Source organism: Molothrus aeneus, chromosome 2, assembly GCF_037042795.1.
Source record: "Molothrus aeneus isolate 106 chromosome 2, BPBGC_Maene_1.0, whole genome shotgun sequence".
Classification (NCBI taxonomy): domain Eukaryota; kingdom Metazoa; phylum Chordata; class Aves; order Passeriformes; family Icteridae; genus Molothrus; species Molothrus aeneus.
Genome location: NC_089647.1, coordinates 53,606,242 through 53,630,567, shown reverse-complemented (window position 1 = coordinate 53,630,567; position 24,326 = coordinate 53,606,242). Strand labels below are relative to the sequence as shown.

Below are 24,326 nucleotides of genomic sequence, written 5' to 3'. Positions count from 1 at the left end.
GAATCTAAACCTGTAGCTCCCCGATTCCAGCAGTGTCCCTTGGCCATGAGGCTCTGGGAAATTCTGAGTTGGCCTTTTCTTTTGTTGTCTTTTGGAGGTGGGCATCTTCACCTCAGAAAAAAAGATTCTAGTTATAGCAAAAATACACGGGAAAGCAAGCTGCCTTTTTCTGTTGATGTAATGGGGATTCCTCTATGATTTAAGTGAAGTCCTGGGTTCTTCCTGTTTTAAAGGCTGGCTCTGAATTTTCCACTTAGAAGCTCTTGGATTAAATGAGTTAAGTGTGTTCCATTCCAGTTTCTAGTGGTCCATCTCCAGCAGAAGTGACCCAGGTTATTTCTTCATTTGGTGTTCATAGCACTTTCCTAAAGAGGAGCGAGCTGTGGTGAATGTGCAGAAGCAGAGACTTGTCCTCTGGAGGCAGTCAGTGAATCAGGCTGCTGAAGCCAAGTGTTTGCTTTAGATGCTGCAAAGTGTAAGGCGTATGACATCAGATGTTTTCAGTTTGGTCTTAAATCTCTCTTTTGCCATATGATTCTGTATCATTTGCCTGGGTCTTGTTCCCATGCCACAGTTTGTGGCATGATAGAATGATTTCTCATCACAAATGTCATCTTTTGAATTGTCAGCTTCATGGATTGTTTTCTCCACTCATGATTTGAAACAAAACTGTGTAATAAAGTGTTACTTCAAAATCTATTTCATGGTTAAGAAACCTACATCTGAACATTTGTTTGTGGAACTGCAGAGTTGCCAGAAACTTTGTTGGTGAACTCAAGTGAACACCTCACATGGGCACATAAAAATAATTGTATGCAGTGAGTGTGAAGAGAGGTAGGCCTGTAGGACCAAACTCTTTCCACTGCTTAGTATTGTTACAAATAATCTTTTCATCTGATCAGAAGAGCAGACTCACCTAATTAAAGAACCACATCTGAGAGTAAAATTTCAGTGAGACAGCTGTTGGGTGGGAGGGTTTTTAGAAATCAGCAGTTGACATTAACTTTTTACCTTATACTGAGAAAAAGATTTAGCCTTGGTTTTGCACCCTTGAACTCTAGTGGCGGAGCCAATGTCTTTCTAGATTTACCTATTTTTCCCTCTTCTGCTAAATCATACAGAATCCAGGATTATGGGATTTCTGGAAAGCTGAAATACCCCACATCCTACTAACTTAGTTTTATATCTTCTAGTTGGAATGATTACTCCCAAACTGATCTCTTTAAAGAAAGTTGTGGTTTGTATTTATTTTACACATTAAGAGGATTTCAGCTGTTTATAATAATAATAACTTTTGTTCTGCTGTGGTTTTATTTTAAATGGGCAATATGAATCTGCATTGTCTTCATTTATATAATTAGATTGAAACCTAGACAACCCAAAGGTTTTCAAATGAAAGTACTTGTTATTAGTAGATTCCAGAGGCTCAGAGTAGGATGCCTTTAGAGATGTCTGCCTTGGTTAGAAATAAAAATTTGACTTGGGCACTGAATTTCTTCTTGACAGCCTTTTCTGATATGACTTTTTGCTGTCTTTTCTCATATTGTATATGATGTATTAATCCCAGGTTGCACAAATGGATGATTTTTTTTTGTTTGTTTTATATCCATGGACTCTTCTCTCTTGTCCATAAGTTTAAAAGACCTTACCTTAGAATCTGGTAAAATTGTTCTAGCATTTATATGAATGCTGTTGATTTTCTTAATCAATACATAAGATTTGTATAAGTAATATTCAGTAAGTCATATTCAAGTAATTTTATGTATATGTGTATATATATATATATATACATAGATGTGTGTGTGTGTGCATAATAATTTGGGAAGGAGTAATGTTAAGAAATTTGCACATAGGAAGGAGACTTCTTTGGGTGCCAGTTGAGACAGCAGAATGTGCCAGATAATTCTGCATTCTAGTTTCAAGCCAATGTAGCCAGGTAAGTAAATAAAATACCTCATTAGTGTAAAAAGTTGAATACCAGGATGATAAAAAGGCTTTTACAAGTAATTATACTATGTAATGCTATTCTTAGAACAATCAGGCAGGCAGGGGGAGGAAGTTGAAGTTAATGCTTGTTCCTTCCAAGATCTGTCTCCTCTGGATCAACACAGTCTTTTGTAGAAGACACTGTCTACACACCAAGAGCTGCGAACTGTTGAGACTCACTTGTTCTTTTCACTCTTAACCACAAGCAGCTGTCAGTAGCAGTGCTTAACTTTTTAACTTCCTGGTCTGCAGTGCTATATGAGAAAAAAAAACCAAACCCACCTGATTAGAAAAACACCAATTCTAGTGGTAACAACTGTTAGATGATTAAATTGTAGATTATTCTGAATGTTGTGCATCAAGTGCAACATGATTAAGCAGCATGTACAAATACTAAATTTTAGTCTGAAAAAGTTGCCGATCTGTACTGCTCAGCATCAGGGCTAGGAAATTAGGCTCTCCTTGAAGAAAAAGCTAAGCTATATGCAGTGCAGATAGATTAGAATGAGTGCAGATTATTTTTCCTGCTAAGAATAATAACATTTTTATCAAAGCCTCTCTGTATGGTGTAACACATTTGACTCCCTCTGAAATGCAGCAATTTATGGTTCACCCAATATTTAAATTGGAACTGTGTGAAGGAGTGAACAATTTTTTGATGTAACTCTTCCATATAGTTACTAAATCATTGCCCTAAGCTGGCAAAATAAAGAGAGTAATTTAACAGCCTGGGCTGCACAGTAGAAAGCATGTGTTGTATTTCCACATTAACATCTTGGAATCAATGTTACCTTTTTTTAGTGAAGTAGAATTCTTCACTGTGGCACACAGTTGCTTCAGAAAGTAGGTATAAAAAGTCTTATTATTGTAGTATCTCAAACGACTACAGTAATTCTTCTGCACATTCCCAAGTGTAACTTTGTCTTATGAAGTTTGTGCTATTCAAAGGCATGGACTTCCAGTCTTTTTTTAATTACAAAATTGCATCATAGTCATTGTTTACAAACAGGTGAAATAAAAGTACTTTTAACATTTGAACATAGAAACCATTGTCACCTTTTTCCTTTGAAAGTATATCAGGCCATTATAAAAGAAAACTGATAGCTGCATTAGTGAGAAAGTGCTATAGGAACCTGTCATCTCTGCATTTTGCCTGAGAAGGGATTCTTGTGAATATGTATGTGTGGTTTCATGGGAAAGATCAGGATCTCATTAGGATGTAATCTTTAGAAATACTCAAGTTAGGTTTCATAGCTTTCTGCTCTTTTATCCATTATTCCAAAGTCTCTGTAAAAGAAACTGATCCTCCCCTGCACCCCCCCCCACTTTTTGCAAGGAACTATGATAATGTTTTACCTTCCGTTTTTCCTTTTGTTTGCCAGCCTGCTGTCTACTGATAGGTTTCCTTTTTTTTTTTTTTTCTAGTCAGTTAATACATTTCAATTGATGTTGAGGCTTTGTCAGCTGCTGTTCCCCAGCCTTGATGGCAAAAGTAGACAGATGGATGGGGGAAGGGAAGGGATTGTTTTGTCAGGATGAATTTAGAGCATAAGGGATACGTTAAATTGAGAGCACTGCCAGCTGAAGTCTTCTGATCACCTGTGTCCTTGCAGTGATCCCAGTTCCTTCTTGTGCTTCTTCTCCAGCTTAGGCCAAACAGTAAGTTCTGCACTTGCTTTCTTGTTTTCTTATTACTAGCTTTTATTGTGTTGCACCTAATATGTGTAAAGATGTTGAGGTTAACTTAAAGTATTAATTTGGAAGTATTTTCCGGGCACGGCTTACAAGACAAATGTAGACCAATTGGTGGTGGTTGTTACTGCTGGATTTTTTAATTAGTTGTAGCTGTTGGGAACCCAAAATAAAACTTTGAAGTCTTAGTCCTTATGTAAAAGATAGAGCGGTGCAACTGTTTGTGGCATCTGGGACTATTGATTTACTGCAGCCCATCAGTGTTAGAGGGGTGTGCTGCTACGTCAGCTGGCGCTCTATTGTTTCTGCTGCTGTGGCCTTTGTGTTTGATCCTGTCAGTGCTTGCGTCAGTGATGCATATCATCGCCTGTGTGATGTCAAAGTGTGGGTGTTCGGTTATAGAGCCATAGTTAACCTAATGTGCTGCAGTAAATCCTGAATGCTATTTCCTCCTGGGGATAGCAGTGATTCATCACCGTTCACATTAGACTAATGCTAAGTATAGCAGTGTTCATGAGCCGCAGTATCCACATAGATTACTATCAAAGTCATTGCAGCTCTCCAAACGCTGGGCCGGAAAGTGTTTGTTTGCAACCAGATCTGTTTGTGCACCCCCTTTCTTAAGTGTAAACTGATTAGCAGGTCAGCTCAAGGAAAATCCTCTGGGAGGACTGGGCCTAAGTAATTCTTTAGCACTTAATTATGCTCATTAATGTAAAAGCTTTCAGCTGAATGACTGGGATCACGGCAGGCAGTGACAGTCGGTAGATTACAGTACAGAGCGGAGCGGGGACCCCGCGGGCTGGCAGAGGACGCGGCTCTCGGCGGGGGCGCTGGCCCTTGAAGCGGCGGCGCGGGCAGGGCGGGGTGCAGGGCGCGGAGAGGCCGCGGGGCGGAGCGGAGCGGAGCGGGCCCAGCCGCGCACCTGAGGGAGCCTCCCCGCCCCGCCCCGCCCGCAGCCGCGGCGCGCCGGGAGCAGCCGCCCGCCCGGCCCGGCCCGAAATGAGCGGTAAGGACTCCCGCCTGCCCGGTTCGGCCGCCGCGCTGAAACACGACACCTGCGGGCCGGCGGCCTCCGCGGTTGTGAGGCAGTGGCGGATGGGGGACAGCTGCAATGGTCAGGAAAAAAATATCCATATCTGTGGGGCAGGAGTGGGAGCGCTGCCAGGCCCCTCTGTCGGTGGTGCGCTCTCGGAGGGGTGTGGCTGCGGTGCCGGGGGCCGCGGTGGCCCCGGAGCCGTGAGGGGAGCAGGACGGCCAGCCCTGGGAGGCCGCAGGAGCCCGCTGCTGAAGCGCAGGGCCGGGCGCGGAGTGCCCCGGAAGAGCATTCCCTGCCCGGCGCTGGGAATCCGGTGTGTGCACCTTTGCCTGGGCTTTCATGAGTCGCTTAAAATGGAGCGATGCTTCATGGTTGAAATAAAAAGAAATGATGTATGTGCTAGGCGAGCGGTGGCGGTATCCTCAGGTTTTCAGGTGTTGCTATGTTTAGATCAGCTTGTCACGATCCTAGCGATGATGCAGTGCTGGTAATTTTGCTGCATGTTTATGGTGGCTGTAGTGAGCATAATGAGGTTTTTATAGTCTGCTCAAATAGACAGGTTGGAGAAGTTCATCAGCTATTGCTAGGGGAAGGAGGTATTCCTTCTTGGTGGGATTTTAGGACAATAATAAATCGAGACTGTGGTGAAACATCTGTGTCTTGGGTTCAGTTCCATTAAATCAACCCTTAGTGAGTTTGATGAGATATTTTTCAGTAATAAAGTAAACCAGTTATGTGCTTGTTTCCACTCCCACAATGTTTCTTTTCCACTTACTATGTAAGAGAACTTGTACACCTGAAAATGTATCAAAGATTTGACACCTCCCCTTACCAACAACAAAGTCATCAACATTCATTATACAGTGATTTGGATTAAATCAGTTCTCTTTATGTGCAATGGAAAATTAAGTGTTTCCTTTACATGAATTCCTGATGCTGTTGTTTGCTGATACTTTATAATAACTCTCACCTCATGGTAAAACACACTGGTTTTGTCCTGCAGCAGTTCAGCCAATACCTAAAAACATGAAAATTCCTCTTATAGTGTATTACACCACAAGAGAGCTGAGATATTCACATTAGTGAAGAAAAAATACACGTTTTTATAGCCTATTATAATTTCATCTTCAGATAAGATTTTGCAGGTTGTAATATGCTTCCTATCAGGAAATCAGTAATCTTGCTGTAAAACACAATGTTCATTTAAAACACCTGTGAAGTCTGCCGACTTTTTGTCCCATGCTTATCATTTTCTTGGATATCCGCCTAGAAATTTCATTTCACAGCCACTTGGAAATCTAATCAGAAGTAAATTAGAGTTCTTGAATATTCAAATATGTTTTTGCTAATTCTGGTACTTTAAAGTGCAAAAGATGGGATGCAAATTTTGAAAGGACTGATTTGACTCTATTCTAACATTGCAATACTTTTTCAGGTTCATGCACTCAGTTTATGCCTTTACTTTTGTGACTGCTAGATTATGGTATACTGAAAATGGCTTTGTGAATCAACCTTTGTACTGGATGGGAGATAACTGCTCTGTGTTTGTTAGAGAGATTAAAGTGCTAAATAAGTAAACCTTAAAAAGGTTGTTAAACAATATCCTCTAGATGTTTAAAGCAAAACAAAACAAAAAAGCCAAATACAGATAATCACCAGTTCTCAAAGAAACCGCTTGCCTGTGTGAGTTTCGTCATCCCCCAAGGACATGGTGTTCTCTAAGAAGTTGAAGTAAATGTGGTCTTAATTTTCCATTTACTTGGAAATTACATAGTTTTAAATTGTGAGTTTAATGGAAGTGTCAGCGTTTTGTACATATTATAGAAAAACTGCAGGTAAGCAATGCAAGATACAAGTTGTATAAAATCCACATGTAAGAATTTAAACCATTATTTATTTCAATGGCAACTTAAAAGAAATGTTCTTCCATTATTTTTGACCTTTTTGAATTTATTGTAGTAAGGTAATGCACTATTTTAAGCTTCTCTTGCTGATTTTTGCTTCACTTTCATTTTTTTTAGCACTTCATATTCAGGAGAAACTTTTGCTGAAACATTTTTGAGTTTCAGTTGAGCAAAAATACTGGAAGAATGTTCAGTTTTCAATTTATAGCCCACTGTAGTCTTTATATTCTTTGCTGTTGCACAGTTCAGTGAATAATTCATTGAAGACCTTGTTCCTAAAAAGTCTCTTCACCCCCTCCCCCTGTTGTGGGTTAGTATTTTAATTAATAAAGCTTTGATTCTTTTTAGATAGCATATTTGCAAACTTCTGTTTCTTATTGTAAAGAAGTTCCTATAATACATGCAATCAAGTTGGATTGCATGCTGCTTTTCTAAGGAGCGCTTTTCATTGCTTTTCCCTGCTCTTTGCTTTCAGACAGAGGTACCTCTATTTTTCTGTCAAGTCCATATGTATCAGTGAGGTGTGCTAATCTTATTTACTGTAATTTGCATTTACTTAGTACTTTCCATTTGCAGATCCTAACAGAGTTTTAAAAAACATTAAGGAGGAGCTATGAATGCCCTTTCAAAAGTATTACTGAAATTGCATAAGTTGGATTGGTACTTTTGCTAGCTTCACTATACTGAATTGGAAGTTTGCAGAGTGCAGCCTGCAGTGAATTCCAACATTTTTGTCTTGTCACAAAACTTGTTCAAATTATACTGTGTTTCAGTATTTCTTTCACTATTAAAATTCAGTGTTTGTTCCCCTGTGTATTTAAAACACAGTAATGTAAGGACATCCCTCTTGAGCCTTTACTAATGTGCTCACTGTGGTAGAGGCCAGTATCAAATACTAAAGAGGACAGCACAGGGATAGGGCAGGCACACAGAAGAAATTTCCTTGTTCATTAAACAAAAGTAGTACTTACATTTTTTACAACTCTTAATGGATTACTTCTCCCAAACTGAAACTAATCTTTAATTTCTACACTGTTCTTAAAGCAAGGAGTTACACAATTTAGCTGTGCATTTTATGAAAAATTCCCTTATATGTTTTAAAACTTACCTGGTGAATTAGTTTACTATCTGTGCTTCTTGCAAATGAGAAACTATAAATTATCTATCTTTCCATTTTTAGGGTTTTTATAAATAGGTCTTTTACTGTTTCTCTGCTGCCAGCCCTTAAACCATCTTCTGGTGGAAGAATCCTGAATTCCTGGTCTCTTGAATCTTTCCTGATAAACAGGCAGAAAGCCACTGTAAACATTTTTTTTTTGTCCTTTTCTGGTCCTGTGTGTTCTTTTTGAAAGGTGGAGTCAAAAACATTGCTCAAGGATTGGAGGTACAGCATGAATTTATACCACAGCATAATGATGTTTTCTGCTTGTTCCCTGTTCTGTTAGTAATGATTTTTAATGTTCTCTTTCTTTCTGCGAATACCACTAAACAGCCCTTGGCTGGTATTTCTTTAGAAATCCATGTAGCAGCTGCATCGTATGTTTGTTTACATCTGATTTATGGCTTACCGCTGTAAAGAAACACTTCTGGTTTTATCCAGATGCATCACTTTGCACTTAATAACATTATTCCTTCTGGGTTTTTGTCATCTGATCAGTGAGTACTGTGAGATCCTTTACAGCTCTCTGAGAACATAGCAACAATTTATCACCTTGCTGTTCATTTTCTTTTCCGGAAGCTTTGTCTAATACGCAGAACAGGTTCTTTGGGTGCCTGTGGGACTCTTTTCTTGGTTACTCAAAGAACTTCGAAAGATGATAATTTACTTCTCTTAGTTTCCTGTTCTCCAATCAGTTGTTAATGGAAAGACCTTTTCCCTTTTTAAACAAAGGCAGCATTACTTCTTTAAGAGTCTTTGAGAGACATTGTCAAGAGCTTTTTGAAAATGCCAAGTATGTGACAGCATCCCTGTGCTCTTTGAAGGTATCTGATTTTCTAGGCAATACTTTATCTACAAATGCGACCCTACCACATTCCCATTGTGTCATATTTATCTAAGTGTGTGTAAACTCCTTCTTTTATGGTTTGCATGGTATAAGGATCACCATGGTGTCCTGACTTTCCCCTTAGTTGGAGCAGACTTACTAGTTGGTAAATACACTGACCTTTCCCTGGGACCTTAAGTTCATGTCTCACCATTTACTGTGGTACTGACACTACTTTAGTTGATAAGACCATAGTAAAAAAGAGCCATTTTGTAAGTAATTTTCTTTGTAACTCTTAACTGAATATTATCTGCTTTCAGCAGCTTGTTTCAAATATTTTTTTGGTTTCTGTTTTATAGTCTCTTCTATTGTCTTTTCATCTTGGAGTATTTCTTTTGTCATCTGTTGAGTTTTTAGTTTTTACATGAGCTCTTCTGTGCTCAGAGATGGAAGAAGAGATGGAAGAAATATCTGCTGGGGATTTTTTTTAGCTTGTTTCTGGTTTTGTTCAACTGTTTTTTAGATTTCAAAGAGTGCCCTTTGCTATAATTTTATCTGTAAAGTTCATTGCCTTTGTTTATCCATGTTATCTTGTATATTCTTTACAAAGACTTTGCAATTCAGTATGTTCTTTCAGCTCTCTCAAATTATTAAATGGTGCTGTACTGAATATTTCTGTAACCCACTTAGGTCCTGCTCAGGTTCCAATGATGTCCCCAAATGGTTCAGTGCCTACTATTTATGTGCCTCCTGGATATGCCCCACAGGTATGTCACTTCACTTTCTTCTTAATTTATTTATTTTCATGCAAATTTTGCAACTGGAACCATAACTGCTAATTCAGTAAAATAATTTGTTAGATTTCAGTCAGTATGATCAAGCAAGGAGATAAGAGATGTCTCTCAGTATTTCTGAGATGGGAGACTTCTCATGCTGTTGTCTGTGCCTGTTCAGTTATATATTAACTATGTACATGACAGTAGCAAGCATAGTTCCTTGCTGAGTTCAGAATCCTAATGTACTAGATGCCTTCTGAATATAAAATGCAATCATGACCCAAATATCTGCTTGTGCAGGACCAGTACTGATTCCTGTGTTAGTGGATATTTTCTCTTGGCAGCAATATATATATATAAAATATATAATTTATACATGTACATAGTTCATGTCTGGGAAATTCCCTGTAGATAAGGAGAAAAACAGGTCAGTTGAAAAAGTACAGCAAACAACATGGAAAAAATGTCAGCTGTCCATTGGGACTAGGTTATCATATAATAAGTGTTTCCACCACTTATCTTAAAATGGGGCTCTCATTTTTCACTGCTGTTTGATTCCTAATTTAGATGGCTGGAAATTAAATGTGAGCTAGATAACCTGGACATCCTTTGAAGTAGATTAAAAGGATGATTTCTCTGGGCTATTTCTGACATGTGAGTTGTAGTGAGATGTGTGGCCTTTTAGATGGTGCCTTTTTCTTTCCCTTGCCTGTAGAACAAGTCTAGGGCTTAGTAGGTCAGATCTGGCAGTTAGAGCAGTTGAATGCCACTCCCCGTGATGGAAGTCTTATCTCAAGACATTCTGTTGTTGTGAACAGTCTACCTCTGACTTAGTGTGCATCCAGTGGTGTACACTGGGAAGGGACAATGCATAAAGTACGGCAAAAAAGCCCATGGTGTCAGCAGATGTTGGACAAATTATTTCAACAACATTTAAAAATCGTCCTCTAGCAAAAGAAAAGGCTGTTAGGGCCGGCAGACTATTACTCTGATTTTATTTTTCATCTCTTGGAAGTTGACTGATAAAGTTGATTCTGTGCATCCTTTGTAGTTGAGTTCCCAAACAAGAAGAAAAATGATATTATATTTATATATTTTTGTATTTATATTATTTATATTATTTATATTATTATATTTATGATATTAATATTTATTTATAAATAATCTCCAAAAGTCCATATATCTTCAGGTCGTAGTAAAAAGTCCTGATTCCTATTAGAATTCATTTTAAAGAACTGAAAGAAGTTTAGAGCTAAGTGAAAATTGGAATTTTACTATATTTCTTATTGTTTTCATATGATGAAGTACATATTTTAAAAGTTATGTGACATGTACCAATCTGAAAAATATTTTTGAATTAGTTTATCCTTCCTTTGAGGACAATTTGAGTCAAAGATGCTGAAGGACTGGGCCTTGCTGAGGCCCATTCATAAGCCTTTTATGGAGTTTGTTAGTCCAAGCAGGTGTTGTTTTAGCACAGCACTCTGACCTTTGGGCTGAAGGAGCCTCACATCTAGGCAGCTCAGAGTGCAGGTGGAATGAGCTCATCTGCTATTTTCATGAGTAGAAGTGCCGTAGTCCAGGACAACCTGTAGTTTATAAGCCTTCTGAAGTGTTTATTACTGACAAAACATACCAGACTTTGAGGTTTATGATGGGAGTTTCTCTTACAAGCCAGAAGGTTTGATAGCAGTCTTGCAAAACAGGAAAGTCTAGCATTATAGAGCTAAGAGTTTTCCCAGACTTACTGCAGTCCTAGCAAACTTCTATGGTTTTTTCAGGTATAGTATATTTTTAAAGGTCAGCAGCTGCAGCTATATTTTGTGTTGAATAGGAAACCAGCTAAATGTCCTAAGCTGTCAGCCTGGAAGAATTTCAACATAACCATCTTTTGTCTCTTCATTTTCATTTAGTTCTGTTATGCCTCTGCTTGCTTCAGTTCCTGTTTGGCAGTGATACAGTGTACTGTCCTCTGTTAGAAGTTGGGGATAACCACTGAATAAAAGATTTACTTTTCTTATATCACATAACTAAAAAGCAATTCATCAGCTGATTTCCTTTTCCCTTCCTCTTCTTTTGGAACTGTAGTTGTAAAACTGAAAGAAAGCCCATCTGTATTCATCCTCTCTTAAACCATCTATATTCACTGTCTGCAGTGAGTTTTCCAATGATGTTTGGTTGGTTCACTCAACTGAACAGGCCTGTGCCAGAACCACATTTTGCTCGCACAACTGGGATAATAGCTTGTTTGCTTTTTAAACTTAAAATTATAGACTTACCATGATGCTCTGGCTTTTTTTTTTTTTTTTGGAGTGTATTTATCTATGTAGTTGTCTGCTAGAGGCCTACCATTGAGCAGATGTTAGATCTGGAAGCACAGTTACAGGCTTGTTAAACATAAGGTCCCTGCTGTTATGGATTGGGTGGCTATTTCTAAGTTACTTAGGCTATTAGCAGACCCAAGGAAAAAAGTTGTAAACTAAGCAGCTCATTTGCTTTTTAATGGGAGCTGCTTCCTACATAATCTGAGTCTACTCATAAAATCATAATAAGTTGCAGTATTTTCGGGGTTTTGTAACCAAAAGGGACTTAAATAATTAAAACTACATTTCAGTGTTTAGAGAATTTCATAGGACAGGAGAAGTTCTAGTTGTATTTTCTGCTAATATATTCTGCCTTTAGAATACCACACAGCTATGGTTACATAGATTTGAATTGTATTGTCTTTAATTACTCTTTCCCAAGAAGGAACAATTTCTGTGTACTGAAAATAACCCATTTCTTACAGTCATATTGTATGCATGTTTTTTAAAGCTGTGTTCACTTAGGTAACATTAATTTCCGACTGTCTATTGAGTAAAGTGGGGTCAGCTCTATTGTGTACACACTTCTGTGTCTTCTGAATGTTGTTGCATATGCATATCCTACAGTACCAGAAGCATGCAACTCTATCCCCAGCACAGTTTCTCTCAGCACAGTGGTGAAGTTTTGAAACAATTTCCTGTACCAATCTCACTTACCTTGCATTGGTTCAGCTAGCAGGATAATTTGGGGCTGTACAAATTAGATTGCTGGCAGAGAAAACAAAATCAGAAGCTCTGTTCCAGATGTACCGGATGCACATCAACCCCTAATGGGGACATGGTAAAACCAATGATCCTCCAAGCAGCTTTCTGTCATGGACTTGATGGAAGCATTCACTCTAGGGTACAGGGCTAAATCTAGCCAAGCATGATTCCATTAACCTTAAACAGTGGAGCTGAAAGCAGCTTGGCACTAAGTGTTTTGATCTATTGATCTGTTCCTGTTGCACCAGGATGTTTATTGGTGTGTGTGTACATGTCCCCATCTCATTTCAAATGTCAGTGAAAACTTATGGCGTAGGGTTGCTTTTTCCCCTGCTATTTAATGTAGTCATGATACTCCATTCTTCTCCTCTTTTTCTGGATAAATGTTCCATCTAAAACCTTCCATTGCAGTTTCTGCTGTGACTTTATTCTACAGCATTTTACCAGGAAGTGAAGAACAGTTTATTTGTTGGCATCCCATACACTAAAGTTACTGACACCACGATACACTCAAATCAAAATATGCCAAGATCATCTCTAGGTGTCACCAACAGTCATATATTTATGTGAATTTATAAACATTTAGAGAGGGTAATGATGTGAGGTTCTTCAGGGGCAGACCCTTGTTCCTGGTCTAGCTGATGACCCACCCTCATTTACTGAACATTTTCTGCTTCAGTCCTTGGTACAGTTTGTGCCCTTGTGCCTGCTCTTCACCAGAGTCCCATGTGCTGCACAGCCCAGATGTGCTACAGGTACCATGCATAGCACACTTCAGCTCCCTGTGTCTTACAGATTCTCACCATGGGATTGCACGTGCTACTGCCATTGCTTGGAATTTCTGCCAACATTGCAAAGGGCCACACTTGGGTACCTCACACAAAGGCTGCTGTCACATCTCCCATTTGCTAATTTTTCACAATCCCTTGCACTACAGTCTGCCAATGGCTGCCACAAAGGTCCCCGTTTTCTGAGTAGCATGGGACTTCTTCAGGATTCAAGACCTCTTTACAGGTAGAAGGATATGGGGAGGAGAAAGACAGAAAAATTTTAGAACTACTTGGTTTGTGAAGGAGTTTTGAGAGGGCTCACTACCATCCTGGTAGTTTGATGCTAACGGCTTGATGCAGATGGTGGTTGCTGCAGGGCTGCTATGGCTGGTGTCTCCTGGGTTAGTGTTGGTGGGCTGAGTTGGGGACAGAGCAAAAACCAGACACTTCTTAGCTTTTCTCTCGCTATTGATGCAGAGTGAGGTCTGTCAGTTCACCAGTTCATTTCTAGGGAGCAATCTAGTTGTTAAGCTGTAGAACAAATCCTACAGCAGTGTAGCATACAGGCAGTGTATGAGGAATGAGGCAGAATGAGGATGGAAATGGGACCCATAGGAGAAGCTTGGCTCATGCCATAAATATACCAGGTTGTTTGTTAGATACTCTTACAGTCAGGGTTTTTTTTAAGTTTTCTTCCCCACCATGTTAAGAAATTAATGGCATTGCTGCAGTTAATACACTTAACATAGATAGTTCTTTAATGTCCCTTTTTTTCTCCTTGATATTTCCTGTTTTATTTTCATTGGATGTAAAGAGTTTACTATTCCTGATTTTGTTTAAGAATCTATAGAAGCATATTTACCAGACTGTCATTTCTCTTTTGGTGCGTGGTGTCTCTCACTGTACAGGTTATTGAGGATAACGGTGTTCGAAGGGTTGTGGTGGTTCCCCAGGCTCCAGAGTTTCATCCTGGTGGTCACACAGTGATACACAGGCCTCCACATCCCCCACTGCCCGGCTTCCTTCCTCTTCCAGCCATGATACCCCCTCCACCCCGTCACATATACTCACCTGTGACTGGAGCCGGTGACATGGCAACGCAGTACATTCCACAGTATCACACTTCACAAGTCTATGGGGATGTGGGTAAGTAGTTCATCAAATATTGCAAGTTTTGGCAAAGGCAATAATGTTCTGCTCATTTCCAGCATCTGTTATGTTGTTGTGTGGGCTTTGTTAAGCAAGACTTACAGCTTCAGTGGGAGTCATGCGTAAAAAAATGTATGTGGATACCAACCTTGATTTGGCTGAAGCTTATTATTCCAGAAGTTCTTTTAATTTATTTGGTTGTCTGTTCAGTGATCCACTAAACTTAGAGATTACTTCTTGCATGTAAAAGTTACAGATTTTCTCAGGAAAGTGATACAGAAAGTGTTTATAGTGATTCAGCATTTAAATCCATGCCTGAGCACTGTTCTGAGATTTCATGTCTTGCAAACATCCTGTTTGAAACATGAAATAGGAATTCTTAGTATTAAGGAAAAAAGTGGTCCATTTTTCATGAAACTATATGCATTTAATTGAATTTCCCTTTGAAGTCCAGTTGGAGTAATGAGGTGCCACTAACCTAAATTAAATAAAGTGGTTAAAGCCATCTTTGGTAGTGCTGTGGACATCTGCCTTTACTGTGGTTTGGAGGCAAAGTGTATTTGTGTTCTAACTGAGGGGCTGGTTTGTTAGATTAATATTTACATTTCTGGTAGACTTACTTTTCTTTAGATAAGGCAGGTGCCAACCTTGAAAGACTGTCAGAAAGCAGTTCTAGGTTTCTGTTTTTAGAGAAAGCTAGAAGGTATGAGGAGGGAGGTTAAACACAGTTTTCAACATTCTATGATATTACAAAAATAGCCTAAAAATGGCCTTCATCAATTTGCTGAGCTTAAATAGTTAGGATGAGCAAAGTGGTAATGTTTGATCTTCCTGGAATTCTTAGTGTTTGTGTAGTTTTATGTTGTACTTTATTTCTTTTTGCACTTCGATAATGGTACATTACTAGATGCTTTTTGGGTGCTTATTTGTAGTTCTATTTCCTGATTTCTTGTAGATGGCAGTTGTTTGCTTTTAGTTTGCTAAATTAAGAAATTAAACACATAAAATGATGCTTCTTAATGGAATAATATTTTTTTAGATTTTTGCTGCCAGATTATATCACTTTAAATATGAATTCAGTGATAATTTGCTGAACTGCTAATGTAAAATAATGATAAAGTGGGATTCTTTGCTTTATTTTCATTGTATATGTAAAATGCCTTTGGCTTTAGGAAAGTTAAGTATTAATACTGTAATTTTTAATTTATTTGCTACAGATTTCATATTTAATTCTGGATCTCTTACTTTGACCGTAGCTTTCAAAAGTCAAAACCCACAGTTAGGCTCCTATTTCAGGAATCTAAATTTAAGGCAAAACAAGCAAACAAAAAAAAACCCACAGAAAAAAATCAGATGCTCATAGAGCACAGTAGTTCCCTGACACAAGCACTGAACTCTCAAAAGGTAGTGAAAAATCACATTTCTAAATAGACACTAGCTTATCTAGAAGTCCTCTGTCAAACTTTCTGTGAATTAAGCTGACTTAAAAAAACAACAGAAATGGAGAAGTTCTCTAATTTTTTTCTTTTTATCCTTGAAAGGAAGTTCTTATTTGACGTTATTTTCAGTACTTCTTATCTCTTAAGGAATAACAAATAATATATTGCTCAGACTGACTTATCCAACTTACCTGAAAATGTGGAAATTCTGTGATTGATTTTGAAAGATGTATTTTTTTTTTTTAAGCTTTCAGCATTTATAATAGGCAGGGTTACACTGAGGAAAGACTTGGTATATAAAGTCTTGAGTCTGTAAAGTGTTTCTAAATCTAAAGATGAAATTAATACAAATGTTAAAACTGGACAGAGGAGTTCACCAGTTTGCAGTTTAATGCTGTCAGTAGTCTGGTACTGACTTTTTTCCAAAGTCAATTCTGACTTACAGATGAGACTTTGGTGCTACTGCAGCAGTGCCTGGGGTTACTGTTACAAGGCCTGGCCAAGCTGTCTTCTGTGTTTTAGTGTCTTTCCACTGCCCCACAGAACACAGGTTCTATGTTTCTACGCTTTTATGGTTGTTTTCCCTGTTGATAACTGCTGAAGCATCATTAAAGTATTAGAGCTCTAGCTGCATTCCAAAACTTAATGTATTTTTTTATTCAACATTAGATCAAACCTCCTCCAGTGTAGTAAAGGAGCACGTTTTTTCTGTATAGATTTCATCCTGTACCTCACAGCTCAAGGAAGATTATGGAAACATTTCAAGAATAATTTTAAGTGGAGAAAATAAGGGGAAGGGAAAGATTACACTCTCTTCCTTGACATATTGTTAAATTCTGTTTAATGTGTATCAGTTTACCTGCTAGACACTTCAGTTTTCAAATAGGAGTAGAGATATCATTTTACTCACTGGTGCACATTTAACTTACATAGCATTTTTAGGTAGATTTTAAAATTAGATTCAATTCTTAATGGTTTGTTTTTCCTTCCTTCATTTAGATACTCTGCCTGCTCATGGAAGATCCAACTTTAGAGATGAAAGGTCTAGTAAAACATACGAAAGGTTACAAAAAAAGTTAAAAGATCGACATGGAACTCAGAAGGAAAAGTTAAACAGTCCTCCATCATCTCCTCAGAAATGTCCTTCTCCTACAAGTGAACCTAATGGACTTACAAAAGGACAGGATGCAGCTGGAATAAGCACAGGTTCTACCAAATGCAAGTCTTTGGGTAAAGGAAAAAGCAATTCTCAGACAGACACAGAAGTAGAAGGTAGGTTTTATCAAAAATACTGCATACACCCACATATTAATAATAAATGATGCAAGTCCAGTGTCTGTACTGGACAAATAATCATATATTATTATTATAGTGGCTGAACATAACATTTGTAATAAAACACCACACTTTGACAGTCTTGAAGTTGAGTAGCAGCCTCTAAGTGCCCTGACTTACGTAGAGTGGAGTTAAGGGTGATCAACCTGCTCATCACATGGGAATGTGAGCCTAAGAAAACAAAAACTACTGATACAGGAGTCTCCATGTAAAGTCATACTTCATGACACTGTTTAAAGAAAAATCTCAAAAAGCTTTGTTTGGAGTGCTTGCATTTTAAGGAATCACTGAATATTGATGGCCTGCTTAATACTGTAGAAAACATGGAAAGAATCGAGTGTCTGAAACAGAAAATATACATCCAACTTGATAAAGATTATTTTGTAAAAGAGGTACCGCTGTTACATAAAATTGATCTATCCCTACCCACTCACTGTTGAAAGACCCTTGTAGAAAAAGGCTGTTCATGTTTTCTAAGACACCACCATAGGGAGTGTGCTTATTATTAATATCTTTATTTCACTGGAAAGCTTGTGATCTCACAGATGGACTGAATTCACTCAGTCATGCAGTCATCGTCAAATCTAATGATGTGTCACTATGCAACTTTGGGGTCTCTGCCATAGTCCTTCAGATTGTGAACATAACATCAAAGACTTGTCATCAGCCAGGAGCAGTGTTTTCAGAATAAGGAACTGTAATTGGTGATGTTAAGGGAAATAAACCATGATTATTCTCAGTTCTCTAAAGTTTGCTTTGAGATAATAATTTTGTGCCAATGTATGTTAGATTGCTGTAAACAAAATGAATTGTGAAGAAAGTACATCTCATCAGAACCAGGAAATCTCAACCTATAAGAGCTGTTTAAAAACATGTGTAGGTGATATCCTGGGCAAACTTAGTACCAAAGGTCACATTTGAGATACAACCAAAAATCAGAAGATGGCAACTGTTGCTCCAAACCTGAATATTTGTCACTATAGTTCCAGAATAGCAGTTTACTTTCTCTTCAGCTTCAGTTTACTTTGTTTGTTGGTGCTTATCTGTGAGCTAACTTTAACAAGGCACAAGTGATGAAATGTACTGTTATTTACACATTACAAAAATTATCATGGTGTTTTCTTAGAAGTATTTTATATGAAAAATGGGAACGTCCACTTCTCAAAATTATTTTAGGAGACATTGGGGAAAATTATGTACTGAGATTTAGGCTTGAGCAACAGAAGGCAGTGACTTAGAGTTGTCATACAAGTCAGAAAAGCATTTTATTTGTGTCAACAGCATAAATCATCTTAGAAACAGCTGTAAATAGATTTGATCTATGTTTTTTGAAGAATTTTGTCAGGCTTTGTTTTTCTTTTGTGTTTAGTTTAAGGCAGGTTAAATGAATTTTAAATGCCTGGCTGCACCTTCAAAACTGAGTGGCCTGTTCACTTACCCTATTGGGGTAATAAAATTTAAATATTATGTGAGAAGAGCAGATAAAATGCTTTCTGTAAACTATAAATCCTTTATAAAGCTCAGCTATACCTTCAGCTGGCAGAAAACACCTAGATTGTTTCCCTTGCAATTGAGAAAGGCCAGCAGTGTTGCCAGTAGGCTTCCAGCTGATGAGCAATAACATATTTAAACTACTGTAACCTGACTGCATCTACATCCAAAGAGAAATCTGTGGGAAATACCCAAGATCTTAAATTCTCCAGAGCAGCAGTTGTTTTAAAGTTGTACATTAATAAATGATAACCAGGCTTTCTGTATTCCATAAAGCACAGAAGGGCTTTAGAAATAGTTTTATATTAACAACTTCTTCGGAAGCTTTTTTGGTTTCATGTTGTTCTAGATGAATGCAAGTTAGCAAGATGTTCTACTTTATAAATGCTTTCTCCTGTGTGCAATTGTTGAATTTGAAGAGCTATTTCACTGTAAAGTTACTGCACAATATTCATGGGTACTTCTCTTTTGCTTTGATTTTGTTTTTTAAGAAAAGGATGAAGAAACAAAAGCACTGGAAGCACTTCTTTCTAATATAGCCAAGCCAGTGGTAAGTAACAAAAGCTTTCTATAAAATCAGAATATATCTGTTGCTATTTTACACAGTTGCACCTCCGTTTCTTTCTCTTAAGTTTAAAGGGTCTTTAATTTTCCATACTAAAGCAAATTCACTTAACTTCCATCACTGTACTGTAAACAACCAAAGCAATTTTTAGTGTATTAACATTTATGAAACTAAAATTATCTTGATACTTAACACTGCAGAATTCTTCCTGGCTATTCTGTGAATCTCAGTTTTAACAGAATTATTTAAAAAACATAGAGATTGTAACATTGCCAGTAGCATAATGATGCTGCTTAATGGAATATGATGCTTAACATAATATTATACTGCAGAATCTGTTCTCAATTTCCTGCAACTTTGTTTAGTCTTAACTGTTCAGGAAGCAATTTTATGCACCACATATCTCTAGGCATGAGAGATACCTGGCAAGGTTTTGCAAGCATCACCAAAAATGAGGTTTTGTAAAACCTTATTTGCAAAGCAGAGAAAAAATGTGCCCTATTTCTCTTTTAAGAGTTTTTGGCAGCTTCAGGGAAGAGAGAAATAAAATTCACCACAGAAGGTGACTGTCAGCAGTGGACTCCTGACCTACCTGCTTGAAAATTTACCAACATATTTTCAGTTTATAAAACTGATACATATTTTTGTTTAGATACTCTTTAAAACATTGTTGCCAAATTCAGTAGTTTCTTGAATTTTAGAGCAGGCCAGTGGTTTTTTCTTTCATTGTCTGGACCTTCCCTGGTCCCAGCCTCGCTATGAAGATTTGCACATCTTTTCCAAAAATCTTCACCACAATCATGACTCCACCATCTTGCCTGAGTGAAAACAGTCTGTGTTCCCCGTTGTAGTGTAGTCCATCCAACTGAAACTCCAAGAAGTGCTTGGCATGGGTTTGTCCAGTCAGTCAGCTACTTCCTCCAGTCATCTGCTACCTACCTTCTTCCCTTCACTTTCCAGGCAACCTCGCCGCAGTTTAGTGCCCTAGTCTTGATTCTTCTTTCATATATTTCTTTACAGCCTGATGGGGAGAGGCCAAGAAAGCTGGGGCTGTTTAGCCTGGAGAAGTGAAGGCTCAGAGGGGATCTTATCAATGTATATAGATATCTGCAAGGCAAGTGCACAGAGGATGGAGCCAGGCTCTTTTCAGTGTGCCCAGCGTCAGAACCAGAGGCAGTGGGCCTAAACAGAAACACAGGAGGTTCCCTCTGAACATCAGGAAACATTTTCATACTGTGAGGATGTCAGCTCTGGCAGAACTTGGCCAGAGAGTTTGTGGGGACTCCCTCTTTGGAGATGCTGAAAAACTGTCTGGACATTGTTCTGGGCAGCAGGCTTTACGTGGCCCTGCTTAAACATGGGAGTTGGAGCAGATGACCCCCAGGGGTCCCTTCCAACTTCAACCATTCTGTGATTCTGTTGTTGTCAAAGCACTGAGCAGGGATTGCATAGAGGAACACCTGGTGTCCTGAACACCTGGTATCCTGCTGTGTCCAAGTATCAGGATGGGTTGACATGTCTTTAGTGCTCCTGTGTCATTGGTGGCTAAGCAGCATGGAAGTGGGAGCTGTCTGAAATTGGGTTATTAGCAATGACTACATTGCCAAGGAGGGCTCTGAACTCTATCTGAATGAGCCTGTGAGAAGAACAGATCAACAGGTATGTTCTTGTGCTGTGTTGCTGATGACATAGGAAGAAGCAGAGCAGTGCCAGTACTTACCATGTTTTCTTTCACTTCCTTCTGCCCTCGGCCACCCGTGCCTTTTAGACAAGCGCCCTGGTTCCTCTCCCCACTGTGTTCTTGCTTGAACATCGTTGCACATAGCTGTGTGCCACGAGTGATCTCTGCAGGCCTCAGAAGGCATCACAGGCAGAGGTACTCTGCTACAGATTCAGAGTGAGCACAAGGCAGAAAGCCAGGCTTCCAGCACTTGGGGAGGCTTATGCTTTAGGAAGGCAAGGCACTGTCAGGGCTGTGAGAGGGTGGACGTCTAGCTGATGTTGCAGCTTGGGGGAGTGTGGTGTGATGTGATACGAGTCTGTGTTACCTACTTGGGCCTTGCAGGATTTCAAGCCACCCTCCTGCAGTTTCATCAAGGAAATGTTTTCCTCACTTTCCCTCAAATGGACCAGGACATTGTTTTTATCACACCTTCTCCTCATAATTCTCATTAGAAATATTCCTGCAGGTTTTTTACTAATGTTTTGGTTGAAGCACTATGAGGATTGTGGTTTCTGATGGATCATCAGTACTCTGTTCCCAGGGTGAACCGTGCTGGCTTGGGCAGTACTGGCTGTGCTGGTGGCCATACAGTTGGATGATCATACAGGGTGCTGTCCAGTACAGTGTCCATTGCACCATGTCCTACTCCAGACAGCCAGGAGCAGTGCTGAAGGCTGTGACCTGTCCTGAGCTGTCCCATGTCTCAATGCCCGGGTCCAGGGCATGCACATCTAAATCAGGTGGTGTTCTCTGTCATGATCTTTCATTCACAAATACTTTTCAGTTCTACGCAGTGTGGGATGCATCAATTTTACTACCTCCAAACTCCTGTTGGATTCTGACTTGCTTTAACTTTCCCCCATATGGATCCCTCATCCTTCCATACATTGCAGTGTTAAGTCAAGTTGATTATGTGATACTGACACCAGATGAGCCTTCTCCTTAGGGATCTTGAATTATTTATACCCAGATGTAAATTGGAGTGGTTTAGCAGATTGCACCTTGGTGTTGGAGCAAAGTCTTCACCAGCTGTCATGTCTCTTAACCAAATAACAAAGCAGAAAAGAAGACCTGGAAAGGCAAAAGCCAAATAAAGAATGATGCAGAAGGCTGAATATATATAATAAGAGGCAATAAAAGCTGTGAATTTGAGGGTTGGTTATATAGCATGTAAATCCCTTTGGAGAACATCGTATTTTCTTGTTCTGTGTATGTTTGTGGACTTATGGCATGTGATGCACCTCACTCACAGTTAAGTATCTTGGGTTACTGTGAATGCAGTCCAGATTGCACATGCTAAAAGTGTTTTTTTTGTTTGACCCAAATGGCATGTGTAACATATTTAATGAGGAGATGCACTTTGGCAAACTGGATTGCTAATGAAGACGTGCTCACCTCTTGTTTCCACAGTGCTAGAGCCTGACCCAAGTATTATACTCTGCTTTGCAGAAGCACATAGTGTTCAGAGTTGCAACCAGAATCCATTGCAGCTGTTTGCATAAGCATACAAAATAATCAGTAATGCCAAGTTTTTTGAAAAAGCCACTCCCAAGTGTCTTAGAGCACATAATAGTAGTGGATTCTTCTGATCTTAAATCTTGGCTCTTCAAAAATACTTATTTTTCCTTATGTCTCAGAGAGGTAGAAAATAACCCATGTATGAAGGAAATCTAATCTGTCATGTGGCAGTTTGGCATTAGCAAAGTGTTAGATGGGCTGTTCTGGGTGATTCTGGGCAAAGCACTAAAGAAAGTGAATCAGTAGGAGATAAGGAGAACAGTGAGAATTATCAGATTTTATAGGTGAGGAGAAACTCAAATGCTTACAGTCTTCAAATGCATGAGAAACAACTGCAAAAGGAAGGGATTTACTGTTCAATTCCATGGTGGCTAGGATTAGTAAGCTTAGCTGGTAGTAAGAGAGACACTGCCTGGACACTAAGGGAAAAAATTCAGCTGTTAAAGTAGCTAAACCTAGGAACAGATCATCTTAAAATAGATCTAATAGTCCTGTAGTACAGTAGGTCCTTGGAGAACCTGTATTTCTTTCCCTCAGGATCTCCTGCCACTTGCTGCAACTCAGGAGGGTGGGGTAAAGATTGTCCAGGAGGGAGCTTTATCAGATGCTTCCCACAACTCCAGAGACTTCCAGAAATGCTAGAATTTTACTGCAGCAGTTATAGATAGTGTTAATCTAGTTGGTGATTGCATCAAGATAGTAGTGGAATTTTTCTTACCAGATTTTAAACAGAAACTTCAGTGTTTAGTCATACCAACATTTGATCCCTTTTAGGATATCATGTACAGTTCTGCTGGTGCATAACGGTTTAGTGACATTATTTCCAAGACACTGAGGCTCACATAGTGTGATTTTTCTTCCTTTCTCTTTGCTGTCAATAAGTCATGTCCTCTCTGCTTCGGTCTTGAAGCTGACCTATTCAGTTTTTTAGTTTTAGTAGACTGTAGCAATTTGAGAGCACCAGTTGTGAAGATAGCTTTTTGATTCTGATACTCTGGTAATAGATTTTCAAAAGCAATTATTCCCAAAATACACATACACTATGATCATATTGTAAAACTAGTAATTTCATGTAATGAAATGTGTTTTGAGTTCTCTTATAAATTATTGGAAACAGTAGGAGGGTGCAACATATAAACCACAATAGCAGATGTGCAATGAACAGCCACAAATCTCTAGGCATTCTTCCATAACAGATCCTAAACCTGCATGCACCTGTGCACTCACCTACAAGCATCCTCCGCCCCTTGCAGCACATATGGGTTTCAGACAGTACTCACTCTTTTGGGAGTATGGGTGCCCCTAGTCGTGTATCTCCTTTGGAAGACGTGGCTGCTTTAATAGCTTTGTGTGTGACTGCATTGTTCCCTAGAATCTGTTGTTCCCTACAGTCTGCTAATCCACAGGCCATTGAGAAGGCTCTCCACCAGGTCACATGCACTCACCTGAGCTGCAAATCCATGCCTGCTGTGCCTTAAAATGCTGTTGCACCAGCTGGGGTGCACAATGTCCATCAGGCCTGGATGGAGGCAGCAGTGCTTGGCAGGGCAATTTCTCACACTGTTAGGCCAGATTTTTTTTTAGGCCATTTTTGATTATGGCTCTGTTCCTCTCCAGCATCTCTTACCCACCTCTCCCATTACCAATTTTCATGCTACCTCTGCACTTCTAAAGATAATGACTTCTCTGTTTCAGGAGCGCCTTGTGATTCTCTGTTTCCATTTAGCCCACTTGAGGGTCACTGCACTTTAAGCATGATTAGTCTACTGGGACCACTTGTTGGATAGTTGGAGGTCACACACGCTGGTTATATTGCTATTTCTGTCACACCAACTGGTCTTATCCAGGCCTTTTTGCAATGGGTGGGATGCTCAGGCAAACAGGAC

General features: G+C 39.1%; 1 protein-coding gene across 3 annotated transcripts in view; it reads left to right on the top strand.

The window, feature by feature from the left end:
• Positions 1–24,326, top strand: part of FNDC3A (fibronectin type III domain containing 3A) — a 111,208-nt gene that overhangs the window by 52,484 nt on the left and 34,398 nt on the right. For all 3 annotated transcript variants that reach the window (XM_066544990.1, XM_066544989.1, XM_066544991.1), the window contains 4 exons: positions 9,297–9,373; positions 14,129–14,366; positions 16,808–17,080; positions 19,126–19,184. In XM_066544990.1, coding sequence (XP_066401087.1) covers positions 9,297–9,373; positions 14,129–14,366; positions 16,808–17,080; positions 19,126–19,184 — 647 coding nt within the window. The remainder of the gene's footprint in view (positions 1–9,296; positions 9,374–14,128; positions 14,367–16,807; positions 17,081–19,125; positions 19,185–24,326) is intronic.